The sequence below is a fragment of the Palaemon carinicauda genome, chromosome 15 (genome assembly GCF_036898095.1).
Source record: "Palaemon carinicauda isolate YSFRI2023 chromosome 15, ASM3689809v2, whole genome shotgun sequence".
NCBI classification, from domain to species: domain Eukaryota; kingdom Metazoa; phylum Arthropoda; class Malacostraca; order Decapoda; family Palaemonidae; genus Palaemon; species Palaemon carinicauda.
This window is the reverse complement of record NC_090739.1, coordinates 95821202-95841246: the sequence shown is the minus strand read 5'-3', so window position 1 is coordinate 95841246 and position 20045 is coordinate 95821202. Positions and strand designations below refer to the sequence as shown.

The window sequence follows — 20045 nt, the reverse complement described above, 5'->3', positions numbered from 1 at the left end:
CGAGCTCTGAGAAAATTATATAACTCCCAGACGGCAATATATAAAACCCCTGAATATCCAAAGGTCTCTTACGTATACTCAAAACCAACTGGGTGATTATTATTAAGAACTATTCAAAACAATCTCTTACTTCGATTTTTAAATAGGGATACGAGAGAATTTTGTATGAAACACTGGTTATCGAAATAATACACAATCTACAAAAAGAAAATTACAACACTTTTAAAGAATTTACACCAAAAATAAATCATTCGAAATATTAACTCTAAACAAAACTTAGACTAAGACAAAAATAAAAAAACTGTTACACTGAAAATTATATGATCACTTGACTCAAAATATTAATTATGGAGAAAACCTTAAACTAAGAGAAGAAAATATTACACTGAAAATTATGTAATCACCTTTTTTCACTGGAAATTAAATTTTACAAAAATATTTAATCATGATGATTAATGAAAAAATTTAACCTTTAACTGTAATGATTAAAATCTTATAGAAATTACATAAAGTAACTGATAATTTTATGTGTTTTTAGCTCACACGAAGTAATCTAACAGTTAAGCCAAAATAAATACACTTCACGTTTTCGCATTAACCTCACAGGGTTAATTATAGAAATGTTATATAATATCAGCAGGGTTGCTGTGGCCTGATTGGTAACGTCTCTGCCTGGTGATCGCCAGTCGGGGGTTCGAGTCCCGCTCAAACTTGTTAGTGCCATTAGTGTCTGCAACCTTACCATCCTTGTGAGCTGAGGTTGGTGGGTTTGGGGGACCCTATAGGTCTATCTGCTGAGTCATCAGCAGCCACTGCCTGACCCTCCCTGGTCCTAGCTTTGGTGGAGAGGAGGCTTGGGCGCTGATCATATACTATATGGTCAGTCTCTAGGGCATTGTCCTGCTTGCTATGGCAATGTCACTGTCCCTTGCCTCTGCTATTCATGAGCGACCTTTAAACCTACAAAAACAAAATGAATTTGGAATCACCTTTAAAGTTTCTCTAAACACACTACACATGATATATGTTGGGTAAAGACTTGTTCACTTTGGAGGGGACACACAATTAGCAAATGCAAAGGAAGAAGAAGAGGATATAAATATTATTCAAGAATAGAATACTAAACAGTAAGATATCCACAGTTTCTGTAAATACTGCTAGGGAAATACATTTAAAAACTCATATTCGTCATTCTTATGAATTAGATTATTTAGGCTCTTGAAAATGCCACGTTGTTATTATTATTATTATTATTATTATTATTATTATTATTATTATTATTATTATTAGTTATATATGTGTAGTGTCATTCATGGTCGCCTTGCAGGTATGTCTTCCACATCATCTGACCGGCCTTTTTGACACCCTTCTCTCCCCTTCTTCTAAAACGTTTGGAATATAGACTTTCCATTAATGTATTATCGTCCAATTTTTTTTGCACATGGTCGAACCTACTCAAAATAGTATAGTCCATCTATTCAATGTCGAATGCTAACCTTTTTACGACTTAAACGTTTCTCCTCATATCTCACCCTAGTTTTCCTAACACCACAAATACTACATAAAGAGTTCCAACAGCTTTAATCCATTTCATTTCATTCAAACTCACAATACTCTATAAGATTTACTTCCATAGGAGAGAGGTCAACAATTTCTTAATACACTTCCGCGATGGTTCCCCAGATAATTTTCATCCCCGTCTTGTATTCATTGTTTAACATTATCTGACTTATATTGTATTTTATCTTACCACTGTTCATTATATTTCATTAAAAAATGCCCATGTAAATACACCACCGCCATCATTACACCATTCATATCAACATTCATTGGTGTATATTTTTGGTCTCCGTTCGCTCTAATAACCTTACATCTACTTACACCCAGTTAACTTCTCCTCTTGTCAAGACTTTCAAACGCTGTTTCTTGTTTCTGCAGTTTCTTTTTTTCTGACCCTAAGCTTCACTTACCATTTCCAATCACATTCTCAACTAATAATCTGGTACTATAATTTTGCTGTTAATTCACAATTTCATCCGTGGCCTCTTACATCATTCAATCCGTGAAAAGGCTGAACAGCCAGAGATGTATATATAACACACTACTGTCTTTGACAAACTTTCAAACTTTCACCCGTATTCTAGAATAATTTCCTTCCACTTTAAAATGTATCTTCTATAACATATATCACCTTCATCACCATATATATTCCTGTCAGTTCTGTCATAAATTTTACATACAGTAGGCCTGTGCATGCAGCATACAGTTCTTTTCCTTTTTACATAATAATTTCACAATAATTACTTATCTGACATACACTGTTCTTCCTTTCAGTGCTTACTCCACCTGTATAACTTTCTCATATACATATATTATACATACATACACACATATACAACCCCCCCCCCCACACACACACACACACATATATATATATATATATATATATATATATATATATATATATATATATATATATATATATATATACAATAACAACAGAGGCAGCCGTTTCTAGCTCACGGCAAGGGAAAGGCCTCAGACATGTTAATTCATATATGGGGATTGGTCAGCTTTCATCATCACGCTGGCCAATGCGGATTGGTGGTAGTGGGAGGCTTTTGTCTGATCACTGGCAGCAAACCAGCCTAGTATGGGTGGCTGACTAGTACAGGTTTGCTGATCATGGCTATACACAAATCCATTTAACCACGATGTCTTTTTCACAGATATCTCCAGATCTTCATAAAAAAAAAAATTCTCTTTCTTCCTCTGTGTGGGATGTTGTTGGTACATACGTTTGAATGATCTTCAGTTTATACTTCTTACTTAGTTTGATAATTAATCCTGTAATTCTATTACTAGTACTATAATATTCTTGTGTCACCTACAAAATTTTTATTAATAAGAAAATCAACTCCGTTTTCTGTGTTCCTTTCATGTCCTCTGAAGCAAAATATATGGCCCTCTTTTAATTCTGTATAAGATTCCCCAGTTTTTCTAATTTCACTCAGTCCTAATATATCCCAATTTATTTCTTTCAGTTCATCTAGTAACGCAGAAAAATCTTCTTCTCTATACAGGGTTCTGACGTTGTATGTAGCAATGTTCAGTTTCCAAAGGTGACCTGTTTTAGTTCAGAGATTCTTAGACACCCCCTGTAGTGGAATGTAGCTTCCCGCCAACTTGAGCAGTTGTTCCACTGCCTCTATTGGATGGGGGCTGAGACGGAGTTGTGATATACATATCTGAGTTTTGACCAATTTGAATCACCATGCTAGCCACTGCGTATTGGTGATGGTAGAAAATGTTCATCTGATTAGTCACAGCAAGCCAGCCTAGTATGGGTGGCACTGACTAGCATATCATTGCTGATCACGGCGATGCGCAAACGCTTTCACATCGCTAAGGTATCCCGACTCAGAAAGGGATTTATATATATATATATATATATATATATATATATATATATATATATATATATATATATATATATATAATATAATATGAAGAACAATTAAGCATCCTTTTCTATTTTAAGATGGAATGTTAGAAATAAAAGCACTATCACGATTCTGCTTGAATACGTGACACATTAAGTAAAAACTGAATGTAATTAATATGAAAAAATGATAAATTGAAAGAGAGAATTTGAAAAAAGTCATTTAATCACAGAATGAGAATAACCTGGAATTTCTAACCAGTAATATAACAGTTAAGATAGCATTGTAATATAGCATAGTTCTAATGATAAACATCTGTATTAAGCGTAAATGCTTTTCACTTCAACATCAACTTCTTCAAGATGTTTATTTCACTGAGCTTTATGTTATTTACTCCTTTTTATCAGGTTACACGGGCACGAGAGAGAGAGAGAGAGAGAGAGAGAGAGAGAGAGAGAGAGAGAGAGAGCTTTAAAAAACTATCAAAAGGAGAATCAGTTGTAATGCTCATCCTTAAAAAGTCCTAATGACAAATTCCTTTAAAGCCAATTCAAGTGACTAGATTTATGTTTTCGGACCAGACCTTTACTCGCTCTTCCAAATTTTACTTCTTTAGTATAGAGTTTCTTCTTCCTCGCTCCGGATGACAGAGGACATTGGGGGTCCCTTTGGAACGTGAACCCATTGAGGAAACATTTCTGACATTTAAGGATTTATATTGAATTTTCTACATGATGTTTCTCTCTGGGGAATCATAACCAAATTTTTATCTTTAAATGTAATTTGTAGATGATCAAATATATCGTGTTTTTTTTTTTTTATTATCAGATATTTTCTACAAGATTCAGCATCACTCATTTTCTTTGTACTCGGTGCTTTAGTTATGGAATCAAACGGTCGTTTATCGCCACCAGCTTCATGAGGTTTATCCCTTTGGGTCCACTAAGTTCCAACCCTTTGAATCAATAACAGATGTTTTTTCATAAAAACGATACCTCATAACTCACAATTTCTTTTTCTTTGTTTACATCCGAAATTCAATAAGGTATCAATAAAAAGTCCTTCTACTGTATACAAGAAATCCAAGAGCGATACGGACTGTGCGCTTCCTTTGTTTCCTCTAACGATCAAGTTCAGCATAGGGAACGTTGTTTGCATAGGTCTCTCTCTCTCTCTCTCTCTCTCTCTCTCTCTCTCTATATTATATATATATATATATATATATATATATATATATATATATATATATACACACACATATATATATATATATTTATATACATATATATATATATATATATGTATATATATATATATATATATATATATATATATATATATTTACATATATAAATATATATATATATATATATATATATATATATATATATATATATATATATATATATACATATATATATATATATATGTATATATATATATATATATATATATATATATATATATATATATATATATATATATATATATATATATATATATACATTGTGGAGGATTTTTGTTTTATTTTTATTTATTTTTTTTGTTTGCCAAATCGAGAGAGAGAGAGAGAGAGAGAGAGAGAGAGAGAGAGAGAGAGAGAGAGAGAGAGAGAGAGAGAGAGAGAGAGAGAGGGGCGGGTAGTTAGTGTATCGATTGTTTGTTGTGAGAGACTGTTGGTACAAATGAGATTGTTTGTTTATGTTTTTAGTTAGGTTACGACCGTGGTGAATGTCTTGGGTGAATGTTTTTTTTTATTTGACTGCAGTTTAAGGCAGTTGCGTGTGTAAATGCTGGATTTACTTCATTATTATTTTACCAGCGTGGAAGTGTTTATTTATTTAAAAAGCTGTGATTCCTCCTTTGGAGAGTTACTTTTTGAAAGTGGATTTACTGTTGATGACCTAGCCTGTAACTGATTTTGTTTGGACTGCTTTTTTGGATTGCTGAACTGTTGATGACCTAGGCCTGTGAATTGAGATTGCTGATGATGATGATGTTTATGATGATGATGATGATGATGGTTATGATTATAACGACCACCCCAATCACCAAGGCAGTTATGGCAAATTGCCATCCAGCGGACTGTTGATCACAGAGCTGTGTTAGTGTGCACTGTGCCGTAAAGACAGTTCGGCTTTCTGTGAACGAGTGTTGGTCTTGTAATATTATATATACACATATTTATTTTTGGTGTTGGTGGTGTGCGGTTAATGTTAAGTTTTGATAGTTTTTTTTGTTTATATGAATGGTGTTTTGGTTATTATATATATAGTGTTAAGTTTTGATTATTTTTAAGTGTTTATTTTGATTGCGGATAGTTTGATTTATTTTAGTTTAAGAAATATAGTTTTAAGGGTATGTTTTGTTTCAATTTTCCTTCTGTCCAAGAGTCTGGTTGATAAAGTAAGGGGAAAGTTTGTGTTGTGGGACAATTGTCAGTTAGAGTGATTCAAGGGTGTGGGAGTTGTTTTGCAACATCCCGCCACATTATTTGTGCGCCCGAACAGGGACAGCTGAGGTGGCGGGATTGATAGCTGGACTATTAGACGAAGGATTGAATGGGATAAGAAATTAGATTAAGGTTGATGAAAATGGAAGAGCAGAACAAGTTACTGAGGGAGGAATTGCGGCTGAGTAAGGAGCGTGAGGAGAAGTTGCTGCATGAGAATAAGAGGTTAAGTTGTGAGAATGAGGAGATGCAAAAGGAACTGAAAGCGCTAAAGGGAACTGTGGAGAGAGTGGAAGAGGGTGTTGAGATAAGGATGCGTGAGAATGAGGAACGAATGGAAGCTATGATTGGGAAGGTAATGGGAATGATGAAAACTTTCATGGGTGAAGGCGCAGTCGGAGGAGCGGCCTCTCCTACGGGTAATGGGTTGATAGTGGAAGAGAAGGTTAAGGTAGGTGATAATGGGAAAAGAAGTGATAGTGATAGTGAGATTGAAGATAAGGGAATTAGGCGTAGTAAGGATGAACAGAAATGTAATAGGAAGGATGAGAAGAAAGGTAAAAGTGATGTGAAGAAAGAGAAGAAAAAGTGTCAGGATGATAGCAAGGATGATCGTGAATGGGTGAAAGTGGTGAGTAAGAAAAGGGCTAGGAAGAGTATGATCAAGGATAGGAGTATGAGTGTGGAATTAGATTCTGTATATTCTAGTGAGGAAGTAGGAAACAAGAGGGAAGGTAGCAGTGATGATAACAGTGAGAATGAACGTGCTGTGTGTAAGACTGTATTTATGAGAGAGGTACCTCGGTGTGAAAGGTTCAATGAGCATAGTAGTAGGGATGTATATGAATTTTTCAAGGAGTATGAGAGGTATTGTCAGGATAAGTATGGTGATAGTAAGAGAGTTTGGGCTAGGGAGTTAGGAGAATATTTGACTGGGTATTTGTTGACGATGTATGGAGTGATAATGAGTGTAGGTGACGTTGATTATGAAAGTGTGAAAAAGAGAATAATTGAGCAGGTAAAATGTATAAAAGGGAGTGTTAGGTATAAGCGTAAGAATGATTTTGACGAGGCAAGGATGAGTGCAGGAGAAGCTACATCAATGTACGTATGTAGGTTGGAAACGTTAGCTAGGAAGAAGTATGGGGATGAAGGCATAAATGAGAATAAGGAGTTAATGAGGAAGTTTTTGGCAACAGTACCTGAGAATGTGTGTGAATTTATTAATTTGAAACGGAGGGAGAAAATGAGGTGGACGCAAGAGAGATTGACATGGGATGATATACTAGAGATAGTTGAGGATTATGAGTTAGATAGGTGCATGAAAGAAAGTAAATCTGTGAGTGTAAGAACTGGAATGGAAGAAAGTGTAATAGACTTTGGTAGTTATAAAGATGCAATTTTGATAGGGCCAATGAGGATAGATGATCAGGTAGTAGATAGGAGTGTTAGGGCGAGTAATGTGGAGGAAAGCAAATGAGAGGTTTGAAAGCTTTAACGTTGGCGGAGAGTGATGAAAGAAGTAATTGAAAAGGGTAGAATGAATGTAAATAAGGTGCATGATAAGTTTGAAGGTCCATATGAGGTGTTAGAAGTTGGTTCGAGTGGATTAAGTTATGTTTTGGGTAAGTTGTGTGTGGATGGTAGTGTGGAAAGAGTTAGGGCACACCACAACCAGTTGCGTAAATGGAAGGAGGTACCTGAGTATATCCAAGAGAATGGGATGAGTAAATGGTTGAAAAGGAACAAGTGTGAACCTTGTATGTATGAGGAATTAGGTCTAGAAGGTAAACAGTTGGTGTTAGTAGAATATATGAAAAGGAAGAATACGAGAGCTTTAAGTAAGGATGAAAGAAGAGGAAATTTTATAAGTAAAAGTGACAATAGAAATAAGTATGACAAGGGTGTAAATGTGCAAGTGTGTATGGAAGATAAATGTGTTAATACAGATGAATCATGCCTGAGTATGAATGATACCTATAGTGTGTGTGGCTTTTCCTTAGATGATGTAAAAGAAGGGATGACGAATGCGAGAATGAGAGATAGGAGAATGATAAGTAGCATGAATGAATCTTTTGCTAAAGTTGAGAATGTTTTTGATGAAATGGATGAACTGTTTACAGAAATGAGTGTAATTTTAGGGCCAGATGAGAACAAGGTAGATATGATTGTACATGATATATTAGATGATAGGGATTTAGATAGGAATAGTGTTAATGTAGCGAATGATTGTGATAAGGAAGAAGAGGATGAGAGAGTATATGGAGGCCCTGTTACTCGGAGTAGAGGTCCCGTTCCCGACAGCGACTGAGTAATGAAAAAAATATTGTAAGTGTTGAGTGAGAAGGATTTGGCAAAGTAAGGGGGGAGGAATGTGGAGGATTAATTTTTGTTTTATTTTTATTTATTTTTTTGTTTGCCAAATCGAGAGAGAGAGAGAGAGAGAGAGAGAGAGAGAGAGAGAGAGGGGGGGGGGGGGGCGGTAGTTAGTGTATCGATTGTTTGTTGTGGGAAAGACTGTTGGTACAAATGAGATTGTTTGTTTATGTTTTTAGTTAGGTTACGACAGTGGTGAATGTCTTGGGTGAATGTTTTTTTTTATTTGACTGCAGTTTAAGGCAGTTGCGTGTGTAAATGCTGGATTTACTTCATTATTATTTTACCAGCGTGGAAGTGTTTATTTATTTAAAAAGCCGTGATTCCTCCTTTGGAGAGTTAATTTTTGAAAGTGGATTTACTGTTGATGACCTAGCCTGTAACTGATTTTGTTTGGACTGCTTTTTTGGATTGCTGAACTGTTGATGACCTAGGCCTGTGAATTGAGATTGCTGATGATGATGATGATGATGATGATGATTATGACCACCACAATCACTAAGGCAGTTATGGCAAATTGCCATCCAGCGGACTGTTGATCACAGAGCTGTGTTAGTGTGCACTATGCCGTAAAGACAGTTCGGCTTTCTGTGAACGAGTGTTGGTCTCGTAATTTTATATATACACATATTTATTTTTTGGTGTTGGTGGTGTGCGGTTAATGTTAAGTTTTGATAGTTTTTTTTTGTTTATATGAATGGTGTTTTGGTTATTATATATATAGTGTTAAGTTTTGATTATTTTTAAGTGTTTATTTTGATTGCGGATAGTTTGATTTATTTTAGTTTAAGAAATATAGTTTTAAGGGTATGTTTTGTTTCAATTTTCCTTCTGTCCAAGAGTCTGGTTGATAAAGTAAGGGGAAAGTTTGTGTTGTGGGACAATTGTCAGTTAGAGTGATTCAAGGGTGTGGGAGTTGTTTTGCAACATCCCGCCACAACATATATATATATATATATATATATATATATATATATATATATATATATATATATATATATATATATATATATATATATATATATATATATATACATACGCACATGCACACACACACACACACACACACACATATATATATATATATATATATATATAGATATATATATATATATATATATATATATATATATATATATATATATATATATATATATATATATATATATATATATCTATATCTATCTATCTATCTATCTATCTATATATATATATATATATATATATATATATATGTGTGTGTGTGTGGTGTCCACACAACTCGGTCCCAGACAATTCGGTCTTGGACAATTCGGTCCCTGATAATTCGGTACCAATTGATTCTTATAATATGGAAAAAGTATTTTTTCCATTTTTTTTCGTTTCTAAAATTCCTATCAGTTCTAAGCATTACTTTTTAAAAGAAAATGTTTGCTTTTGTTAGTATAGATATCCAAAAAGTCTAATTGATATATCCTTATTTGTGCGATAAATAAAAAAAAATACTTTTTTAGTTTCTTTTTTATGAATATAAAAATAAAACAGTAAAAACCATACATTTCTCATGTTAAAATTATGTATGTAAAAATAAAATAGTAAAAGCTATACATATCTTGTCGTTAAAAGTATATAAAAAAGTTAAACTTTAATATTATGAGTGATTACTTTAAGGAACTGCATTCTTTCTGCTTGATTATAATTCTGTACTAGATAAATGATACGCTTGTCACAATCCCTGTACTTCTTTTTTTCTGACTGGTTCATCCCCGTTTCGTAGCATTTGTAATTTGGTTTTTGACAAACTCTCTTCACTTTTGAGGGATTCAATACATATGTGTGAAAACCTTCCAAATTATTAATTGTACGCGATTCTCCGTTCAAAAATCGGTGAAGAACATTCTATTGAAAATTTTGGATCAAGTCTCCTCCCTCTGGTACCTCTTCCTCTCACTGGTCCTATATATGAATTTTCAAAATAAGAGACAATAGGTTGAGGGATATCACCATCATCAACCAATGCATCAAAGGCATCCGCAGCCTGATTTAAAGGTAAAAATGCTAAGGCTATAAAACATCTTAATTTAAGACTGAATATGTCATCTTCGTGATAACGTACCTCAAAACCTTCATCTACAATATGTCTATAAACATTTTGTCCTAATGAAACAAGCAAAAAGAAATATTTGTTCCTGGAAACGTATTTGAAAATGCGTTTTCCGCAGCTTTTTCGAAGTCTATTATCATATCTTCTGGCCCCTCGTTATTCACCAATTCTTTCATTTTTTGGAAAAGGTGCTCATACGTATTTTGAGACTTATCAGTTAAGAGGGCAAACAATCTTGGTCCACTGAAGTTCTTAATTTGTATATGCAAGACATATAATTGGAAAAATATAACAGGACAACTCTTAAAAGTTCCATATCCTGCCCAATTCGCACATTGAAGAGCGTCATTGGCAGCGACAATTAAAATGCGTGTAAAGTCGTCGATGCCACTGTCATACTGCAAATATATAGAGCCGTTCTCGATAAAACCAAACTCTCGTGGTATTTGAAATCTATTAAATATTTGCGGTATCGGTGGATAATTAGCCTGATCACCTCTCCATCTGCTCATATTTCGACTAATATGAGCTAGTTTCGTCACATCAGTAAGTGGGCACTCATTTAAATTTCCTAGTTCTTCTGTTAGAATTGGACGAGAAGGTGTTTGACTTGTCGTCCTTTCCTTGATATTTGCAGTAGCAACTTTTGCACTCACTTCAGCTGCAGTTGTGCTATGATTATGTTTTCCAATGTACTTGAGCTTATGAAAATTAACATCAGAGTGAAGCCGTCCTTTGCAAGACCGCCTTTCACAACGTCAATATATCTTCGTACCATCAGCATTTTCTCTATGATTTTGGTACACGTTGTTTTCCTCATCAACTTATTTCGTTTTTCCCTTTTCCGACTGTATGCAGTTGAAAAACTCCATTGTGTGAATGATGGGGTGAAACTAGACTAAAAAGTCTGGAATAAAGGAACTAATAAAGTCGTTTTGTTTATATATATACACACACACACACACACACACACATATATATATATATATATATATATATATATATATATATATATATATATATATATATATTTTAAACTAAGGGAATAACCAAACTAATCGTTTAGTAATAAAGTAATTAGGTGGATTGTTTATGTTATTTGTAAACAACTAGTGAATAACCAAACTAAGTAGTTAGGTATTTAGGTAATATTATATATAAATAGTTCATAATATGTAATATAGAATATATATATATATATATATATATATATAAAATATATATATATATATATATATATATATATATATATATATATATATATATATATATATATATAGTAAGACCGAAAAGCTATCATCCAATAAGTTTACTCTTCATAATATATAAAATATTTACAAAAATCCTATTAGGCGAAATAGAAGGATAGCTAGACTTTAATCAACCAAGAGAGCAGACAAGCTTTAGAAGTTGGTATTCAACAACTGACCATGTCCATGTAATTAAATAGCTGATAGAAAATCAAGAGAGTATAATAAACCACTATGTATGGCATTTCTAGAATGAGAAAGCTTTCTGTCAAATCTCAGCATTAATGAAGGCCCTTCAAAAACAAAGAATAGAAGAATCTTATGTTAGAAAATTTGAAGATACTGTATCTATACACGAAGTACAGCAATCCTATATCTACATAAAGATCGTGAGAAAATTCCGATTGAGGAAGGCGTTAGACAGGGAGACCCTATACTCCTAAATTATTACAGCATGTCAAGAAGAAGTTTTTAAGAATTTAGATTGTGGAAATGCAGGAATTAATATTATTGGGAAATATCTCGAAAACTTGAGATTTGCAGATTATATAGTTGTGTTTAGTGAATCATGAGAAGATCTGCAAAAGATGTTAGAAGATTTGTATAAATATAGCACACATGTAGGACTGAAAATTCATCTGAGTAAAACTGAGATAATGTTCAACAAAAATGCAGAGACAACAAATAACAGTTATGGACGAACCTCTAGAGCTTGTTAATGAATATACTGTACGTACTTAGGACAGGCAGTAACTGTTTCTCCAGGACACGAGACCAAAATTAAAAGAAGGGTAAGCATAGGAGGGAGAGCAATTGGTAAACAAAATGAGATTACGAAAGTAAAATGCCACTTTCTCAAAAAAGAAAAAGGTTTAATGAGATGGTCCTACTAAGTATTAACTTATGCATCAGAAACTTGGAGCCTTACAAAAGTCTTAGAGCATAAGCTAGTTACAAGCTTACGTTTAATGGAAAGAAAAATTATGGGAATATCACCAAAAGACAGAAAAGGAGTAACATGGATACAACAGCAGCTAAAGTAGTGGATATTCTAACAACATGTAAGAAAAAGAAATGGACGTGGGAGGGACATATGGGGAGAATGACAGACAATAGATGTACATTACGAATAACAGAATGGGTCCATAAATATTGTAAAAGAAGCTGGGAAAAAAAGAAAAGACGATGGACTGACAAACTAAAAATGTTTGCGGGTGTGGACTGGCACAGAAAGGTCATAAACAGGCGTAAGTCGAAGGATAGGTCTGAAGCCTTTGTTTTGCTGTGAGCTAGTAACGGCTGATGATGATGATGATGAAAATGATTTATATGCATATATAAATACATGCATACATGCATATAGAGTATGTGTATATATATATAAGTGTATATATATATACTATATATATATATATATATATATATATATATATACATATATATATATATATATATATATATATATATATACACACACATATATATATATATATATATATATATATATATATATATAAATATATATATATATATATATATATATATATATATATATATATACATATATGTATATATATATATATATATATATATATATATATATATATATATATATATATATATATATATATAGAGTAGGTTGGCCCGGGCCCCAGTCACCCATTGATATATTACCACAAGAGAGTTATTGGGTCCATTGACTGGCCAGACAGTATTGCATTTGATCCCTGTCTTTGGTTACGGCTCATTTTTTCTTAGCCTACACATACACCAAATAGTATGGCCTGTTCTTTCCATATACTCCTCTGTAATCATTTCCCTGACAACACTGAGCATACCAAACAATTCTTTTTCACTGTTAATTGTTCAGCGATTACTTTCCTTTTGGCAACTGTAGAAGAGACTCTAAAGCTATCGTAAGCAGCTTTTGTAGGAGAAGGACACCCCAGAATTAAACTATTTTTCTCGAATCTTGATTAGTGCCATACCCTCTGTACCATGGATTTCCACTATCTTGGATTAGAGTTCTCTTGCTTGAAGGTAGACATAGGCACACAATTCTTCCTATGGTTTTTTTCAAGTTTTTATAGTTTATATATGAACGATCGAAATTAATTTTATTAGTCTGAAAATAGTTTATTTTGATTGGCTATTACTTCTCTTTTAGTTTATTTATCTCCTTGTTTCCTTTCCTCACTGGGCTATTTTTCCCTGCTGCAGCCCTTGGGCTTATAGCATTTTCCTTTTCCAAGTAGGGTTATAACCTAGCTTGTAATGATAAAAATAATAATAACAATAATAATGATGATGATAATATTAATATTATAGTTATCTGCAGGACAGTGGCCTCAGACACGTCCTTAATCATGTCAAGAATTTGGTCATTTTCGTCAACAGGCTATCCACTGAGAATTGGTGGAAGCGGGAGTACTGTAATTAGTCTAATTGCTCACAGAGAACCAACCTAGGATGGCTAGTACAGATTTACTAACCATGGTTATACAAAAACCATTTCACACACACACACACACACACCCACACATACATACATATAAAAAAGGCACTTCCCCCAATTTTGGGGGGTAGCCGACATCAACAATGAAACAGAACAAAAAAGGGGACCTCTACTCTCTACGTTCCTCCAGCCTAACCAGGGACTCAGCCGAGTTCAGCTGGTACTGCCAGGGTGCCACAGCCAACCCTCCCACATTATCCACCACAGATGAAGCTTCATAATGCTGAATCCCCTACTGCTGCTACCTCCGCGGTCATCTAAGGCACCGGAGGAAGCAGCAGGGCCTACCGGAACTGCGTCACAATCGCTCGCCATTCATTCCTATTTCTAGCACGCTCTCTTGCCTCTCTCACATCTATCCTCCTATCACCCAGAGCTTTCGTCACACCATCCATCCACCCAAACCTTGGCCTTCCTCTTGTACTTCTCCCATCAACTCTTGCATTCATCACCTTCTTTAGCAGACAGCCATTTTCCATTCTCTCAACATGGCCAAACCACCTCAACACATTCATATCCACTCTAGCCGCTAACTCATTTCTTACACCCGTTCTCACCCTCACCACTTCGTTCCTAACCCTATCTACTCGAGATACACCAGCCATACTCCTTAGACACTTCATCTCAAACACATTCAATTTCTGTCTCTCCATCACTTTCATTCCCCACAACTCCGATCCATACATCACAGTTGGTACAATCACTTTCTCATATAGAACTCTCTTTACATTCATGCCCAACCCTCTATTTTTTTACTACTAACTTAACTGCCCCCAACACTTTGCAACCTTCATTCACTCTCTGACGTACATCTGCTTCCACTCCACCATTTTCTGCAACAACAGACCCCAAGTACTTAAACTGATCCACCTCGTCAAGTAACTCTCCATTCAACATGATATTCAACCTTGCACCACCTTCCCTTCTTGTACATCTCATAACCTTACTCTTACCCACATTAACTCTCAACTTCCTTCTCTTACACACCCTTCCAAATTCTGTCACTAGTCGGTCAAGCTTCTCTTCTGTGTCTGCTACCAGTACAGTATCATCCGCAAACAACAACTGATTTACCTCCCATTCATGATCATTCTCGCCTACCAGTTTTAATCCTCGTCCAAGCACTCGAGCATTCACCTCTCTCACCACTCCATCAACATACAAGTTAAACAACCACGGCGACATCACACATCCCTGTCTCAGCCCCACTCTCACCGGAAACCAATCGCTCACTTTATTTCCTATTCTAACACATGCTTTACTACCTTTGTAGAAACTTTTCACTGCTTGCAACAACCTTCCACCAACTTCATATAACCTCATCACATTCCACATTGCTTCCCTATCAACTCTATCATATACTTTCTCCAGATCCATAAACGCAACATACACCTCCTTACCTTTTGCTAAATATTTCTCGCATATCTGCCTAACTGTAAAAATCTGATTCATACAACCCCTACCACTTCTAAAACCACCCTGTATTTCCAAGATTGCATTCTCTGTTTTATCCTTAATCCTATTAATCATTACTTTACCATACACTTTTCCAACTACACTCAACAAACTAATACCTCTTGAATTACAACACTCATGCACATCTCCATCACCCTTATATAGTGGTACAATACATGCACAAACCCAATCTACTGGGTTTGACAACACAAAACACATATTAAACAATCTCACCAACCATTCAAGCACAGTCACACCCCCTTCCTTCAACATATCAGCTTTCACACTATCCATACCAGATGCTTTTCCTACTCTCGTTTCATCTAGTGCTCTCCTCACTTCCTCTATTGTAATCTCTCTCTCATTCTCATCTCCCATCACTGGCACCTCAACACCTGGAACAGCAATTATATCTGCCTCCCTATTATCCTCAACATTCAGCAAACTTCAAAATATTCCACCCACCTTTTCCTTGCCTCCTCTCCTTTTAACAACCTTCCATTTCCATCTTTCACTGTCTCTTCAATTCTTGCGCCAGCTTCCTTACTCTCTTCACTTCTTTCCAAAACTTCTTCTTATTCTCTTCATATGACTGACCCAATCCTTGACCACACCTCAGGTCAGCTGCCCTCTTTGCCTCACGTACCTTGCGCTTTACTTCCACATTTTTCTCTCTATATTTTTCATACTTCTCTATACTATTACTCTGCAGCCATTCTTCAAAAGCCCTCTTTTTCTCTTCCCCTTTTACCTTCACTCCTTCATTCCACCATTCACTGCCCTTCCTCATGCTGCCTCCAACAACCTTCTTGCCACATACATCACTTGCAATCCCAACAAAATTTTCTTTTGCTAACTTCCACTCCTCCTCTAAATTACCAGTTTCTCTTACTCTCACCTCGTCATATGCCATTTTCAACCTTTCCTGATATTTACTTTTTACCCCCAGGTTTTATTAGCTCTTCAACCCTCACTAGCTCTCTTTTACATCCACATACTCTATTCCCCCACTCTTTTGCTACAACTAATTTTCCTTCCACCAAAAAATGATCAGACATACCGTTAGCCATACCCCTAAACACGTGCACGTCTTTCAATCTTCCAAACATTCTTTTAGTTATCAACACATAATCCATTAATGCCCTTTCTACTACTCTTTCATTTGCCACTCTTACCCATGTATACTTATTTTTATCTTTCTTTTTAAAAAATCTAGCACTTATTACCATCTCTTGTTCAACACACATATCTACCAGTCTCTCCCCACTCTCATTTTCACCTGGTACGCCATACTTCCCAATGACACCTTCTACCTCTCCAGCGCCTACTCTAGCATTTAAGTCACCCATGACAACTACATAATTCCTTCTACCCAGTCCTTCTACACACCTAGTTAATTCATTCCAGAACTCATTCCGCTCTTCTTCACTTTTCTCACTACCTGGCCCATACGCACTGACAAACGCCCAACATTCCCTACCCAAACTAACCCTTACCCACATTAACCTAGATGATATCTCCTTCCATTCCACTACTTTACCTGTCATCCATTCTCTCAGCAATAAAGCCACACCCTCTCTCGCTCTTCCCCTTTCAATCCCAGACACTCTACCAGACATTTCACCAAACATCACTTCACCCTTTCCTTTCATCTTTGTCTCACACAAGGCCAATACATCCATCCTTCTACTTCTAAACCTACTTTCAATCTCACATCTTTTACTCTCTATCGTACTACATCCACGCACATTCAAACACCCCAAAACTAGAGTGCGGGGAGCAGTCACTCTCCCCCCAGCTCAATCTCTTTGATAATGTCTCACAGGATTTTTATACAGGAGAGGGGGTTCCCAGCCACCTCGTCCCGTCCCTTTTAGTCGCCTCTTACGACACGCAGGGATAACGTTGGCGCTATTCTAATTGTTTTTATGCCCCCGCGGCCACAGGGGGCATATATATATATATATATATATATATATATATATATATACACCAGGGACGTGCAGAAGGGGGTTGCTAGGGGTGCCCAAGCACCTCCCCCTTTCGCTACTGAATTAAAAGTGCCCTTTTGAGAGGGATGTATTATAGGCCGGCTGCCTATCTGTCAATGATAATAATAATAATAATAATAATAATAATAATAATAATAATAATAATAATAATAATAATAATAATTATTATTATTATTATTATTATTATTATTATTATTATTATTATTATTATTATTATTAACTCTTGGTTTGAGTATTCACCTCAGAAATATGCCATGTTCTGCTTCAGCTGTTGTCTGTTTCTGAATGAGGAAAAGTACAGGGGCCGAGTAGCTTGGAAATCAGAGGGCATAAGCCGTTGGAGGACAGCTTTAGAGAAAATTAAAGAGCAATCTAGTTCAAAATCTCACATGATTGGTAGGGTTCGATGGAAAGGGTTCCAAAGTCAAGCATTAGATATTGCTACAGAAACAGCTTATCACGAAGTACAAGCTGCTAGAGACAAAGAGAAGCAGAGAAACAGAAATGTTATGTAGGTTGATATCCATTACTGTATACTTGGTAAGACAATGTTTAGCAAGTATGACAATGTAGTTAAATTGCACCTGAATGTAATAAAAAAAAAATAAGAAATACTGAAAAGATCCCAAGTTTCATAGCTTTCAAATAACATAGATGATATGTGTGGACAAGGATATGATGGGGCAGCAAATGTGAGTGGAGTATACAATGGATTACAGTCCAGACTCCAAAGACAGAACCCAAAGGCACTCTATGTACATTGCCATCCACACAGGCTTAATTTAGTATTAGTCGAAAGTGCAAAATCAAGTATTCAGTTTGTAACTTTTTTCAGTTTTGTGGAGAAACTGTATGCTTTTATTGCTAAATCTTGAAAATGGCATGCTGCTTTCATGGAGATCCAGAAAGCAATGTATCCAGAAGACCGCCCACTTCAACTTAAGAAGCTATCAGATACAAGATGGGCTTGCAGAGATTCAGCTCTTAGAACCATGAGGAAGGTCATCTCAGCTCTGAAGCAATTTTTAGAAGAGATAGTGCAAAATATCCTCCTGATGCATCAGCAGGGGATGCCTCAATATTGCTGCAAAGTATTAACTTTGAATTTCTTGTTTGTCTTGAGACTGCCACCCCAGTTTTTCAAGAAACTGCCAATGCCTCTAGTGCCCTACAACAGAAAGACTTTGATTTGGCTGCCTCCTATAGAATTGTGGATGGAGTGCTACAAAGTTTGAGAGAATTAAGAAACGATGGAAGTTTCAGATTTTTACAAATGTTAAAGAGAGCTGAATCCATGGCCATCGACCTTCCCTCTGCGATTCCTGGACAAGGCAGAAGAAGAAAAATGCCTGAAAGATACAAGTACAGTGCTACATCTGCTACTGAGGACCAACAATATCAATCCTTGGATGAGTACTACCATATGAGAGTATTTTATGTGTTTTTAGATACAATATCACGAGAGCTAAAATGAAGATTGAAATAGGTGGAGACAACACAACGTGGGGTATCCTAAATGCCTTTCATTGTATGCCAGTCCAAGATAACTGGAAAGAACCTGTGAATGAAGAGGCATTCGAGTCATTGCAAAAATTATGCCAGTTTTATGTTTGAAGAAGTGGACAAGCTACGGTTGGAATTAAAGATCTTCTATTCCTCATTTCCTTGCCTGCCACAGACCAATGCAGCTACAATGCTCAACCTGATGAAAGAAAACAATGTCTAGGAGATTTTGCCTTTTATGCTTGAACTCTTAGCACTTTATGCCACTCTACCCGTCACAACTGCAACAGAGGAAAGGACCTCCTCCAAACTCAAGCTGGTGAAGACAAAGCTACTCAGCCTGTCTAGTGAGGAGAGGTTATCTGATCTTTTGTTGCTAGCAGTTGAAAAGGATATCACAATCAACAACAGTGAAGTTATCAGCATATTGAAAGAAATGGCACACAGAAGGGTTCTCTTATAAATATAAAATGATAAGGTCTGGTTATTAGCCAAGTTTATTGATAATACTGATTGATTTTCTTTGTCATTTATATAAAAGTAATATATATATAATTTTTCTTTTGTTAAATTTCCTCGTTCTTCTGGTAGTCAGTACTGTAGATTTTATGTTCATAAAAAACATTAGCCCACTGATACCTATATCAGTCATGTTTATCTCTTTCTTGAAATATTAATGGCTATTTTAAATAAATTTGAAAAAATATTGAGCCGGTATATATTTAGCCTCATTCATTTCTATATTTTTACCCTTTTTTTCACTTGAGCACCTGCCCTGAAAAAGTTCTCTGCACGTCCCTGATACACACACACAAACACACACACACACACACACACATATATATATATATATATATATATACATATATATATACATATATATATATATATATATATATATATATATATATATATATATATATATATATATATATATATGTATATATATTTATATA

At 35.2% G+C, this 20045-nt stretch overlaps 2 protein-coding genes across 2 annotated transcripts in view; both read left to right on the top strand.

Moving 5' to 3' along the window:
• The window catches only part of LOC137654341 (uncharacterized), an 899747-nt gene that overhangs the window by 252478 nt on the left and 627224 nt on the right, over positions 1–20045 (top strand). The gene's annotated exons all lie outside the window — the stretch shown is intronic.
• LOC137654088 (uncharacterized) lies at positions 6263–7375 on the top strand. The gene is made up of 2 exons (XM_068387729.1): positions 6263–6346; positions 6479–7375. Exons 1-2 carry the CDS (start codon positions 6263–6265, stop codon positions 7373–7375), a joined length of 981 nt encoding a protein of 326 aa, XP_068243830.1.

What these genes read in the sequence shown, in the direction of transcription:
- LOC137654088 (XM_068387729.1), top strand. Translation starts at nt 6,263, where the DNA reads ATGAAAACTTTCATGGGTGAAGGCGCAGTCGGAGGAGCGGCCTCTCCT. An exon ending in TAGTGGAAGAGAAGGTTAAG is followed by an intron (nt 6,347 to 6,478) that starts GTAGGTGATAAT and finishes AAGAAAGAGAAG; the next exon opens with AAAAAGTGTCAGGATGATAG.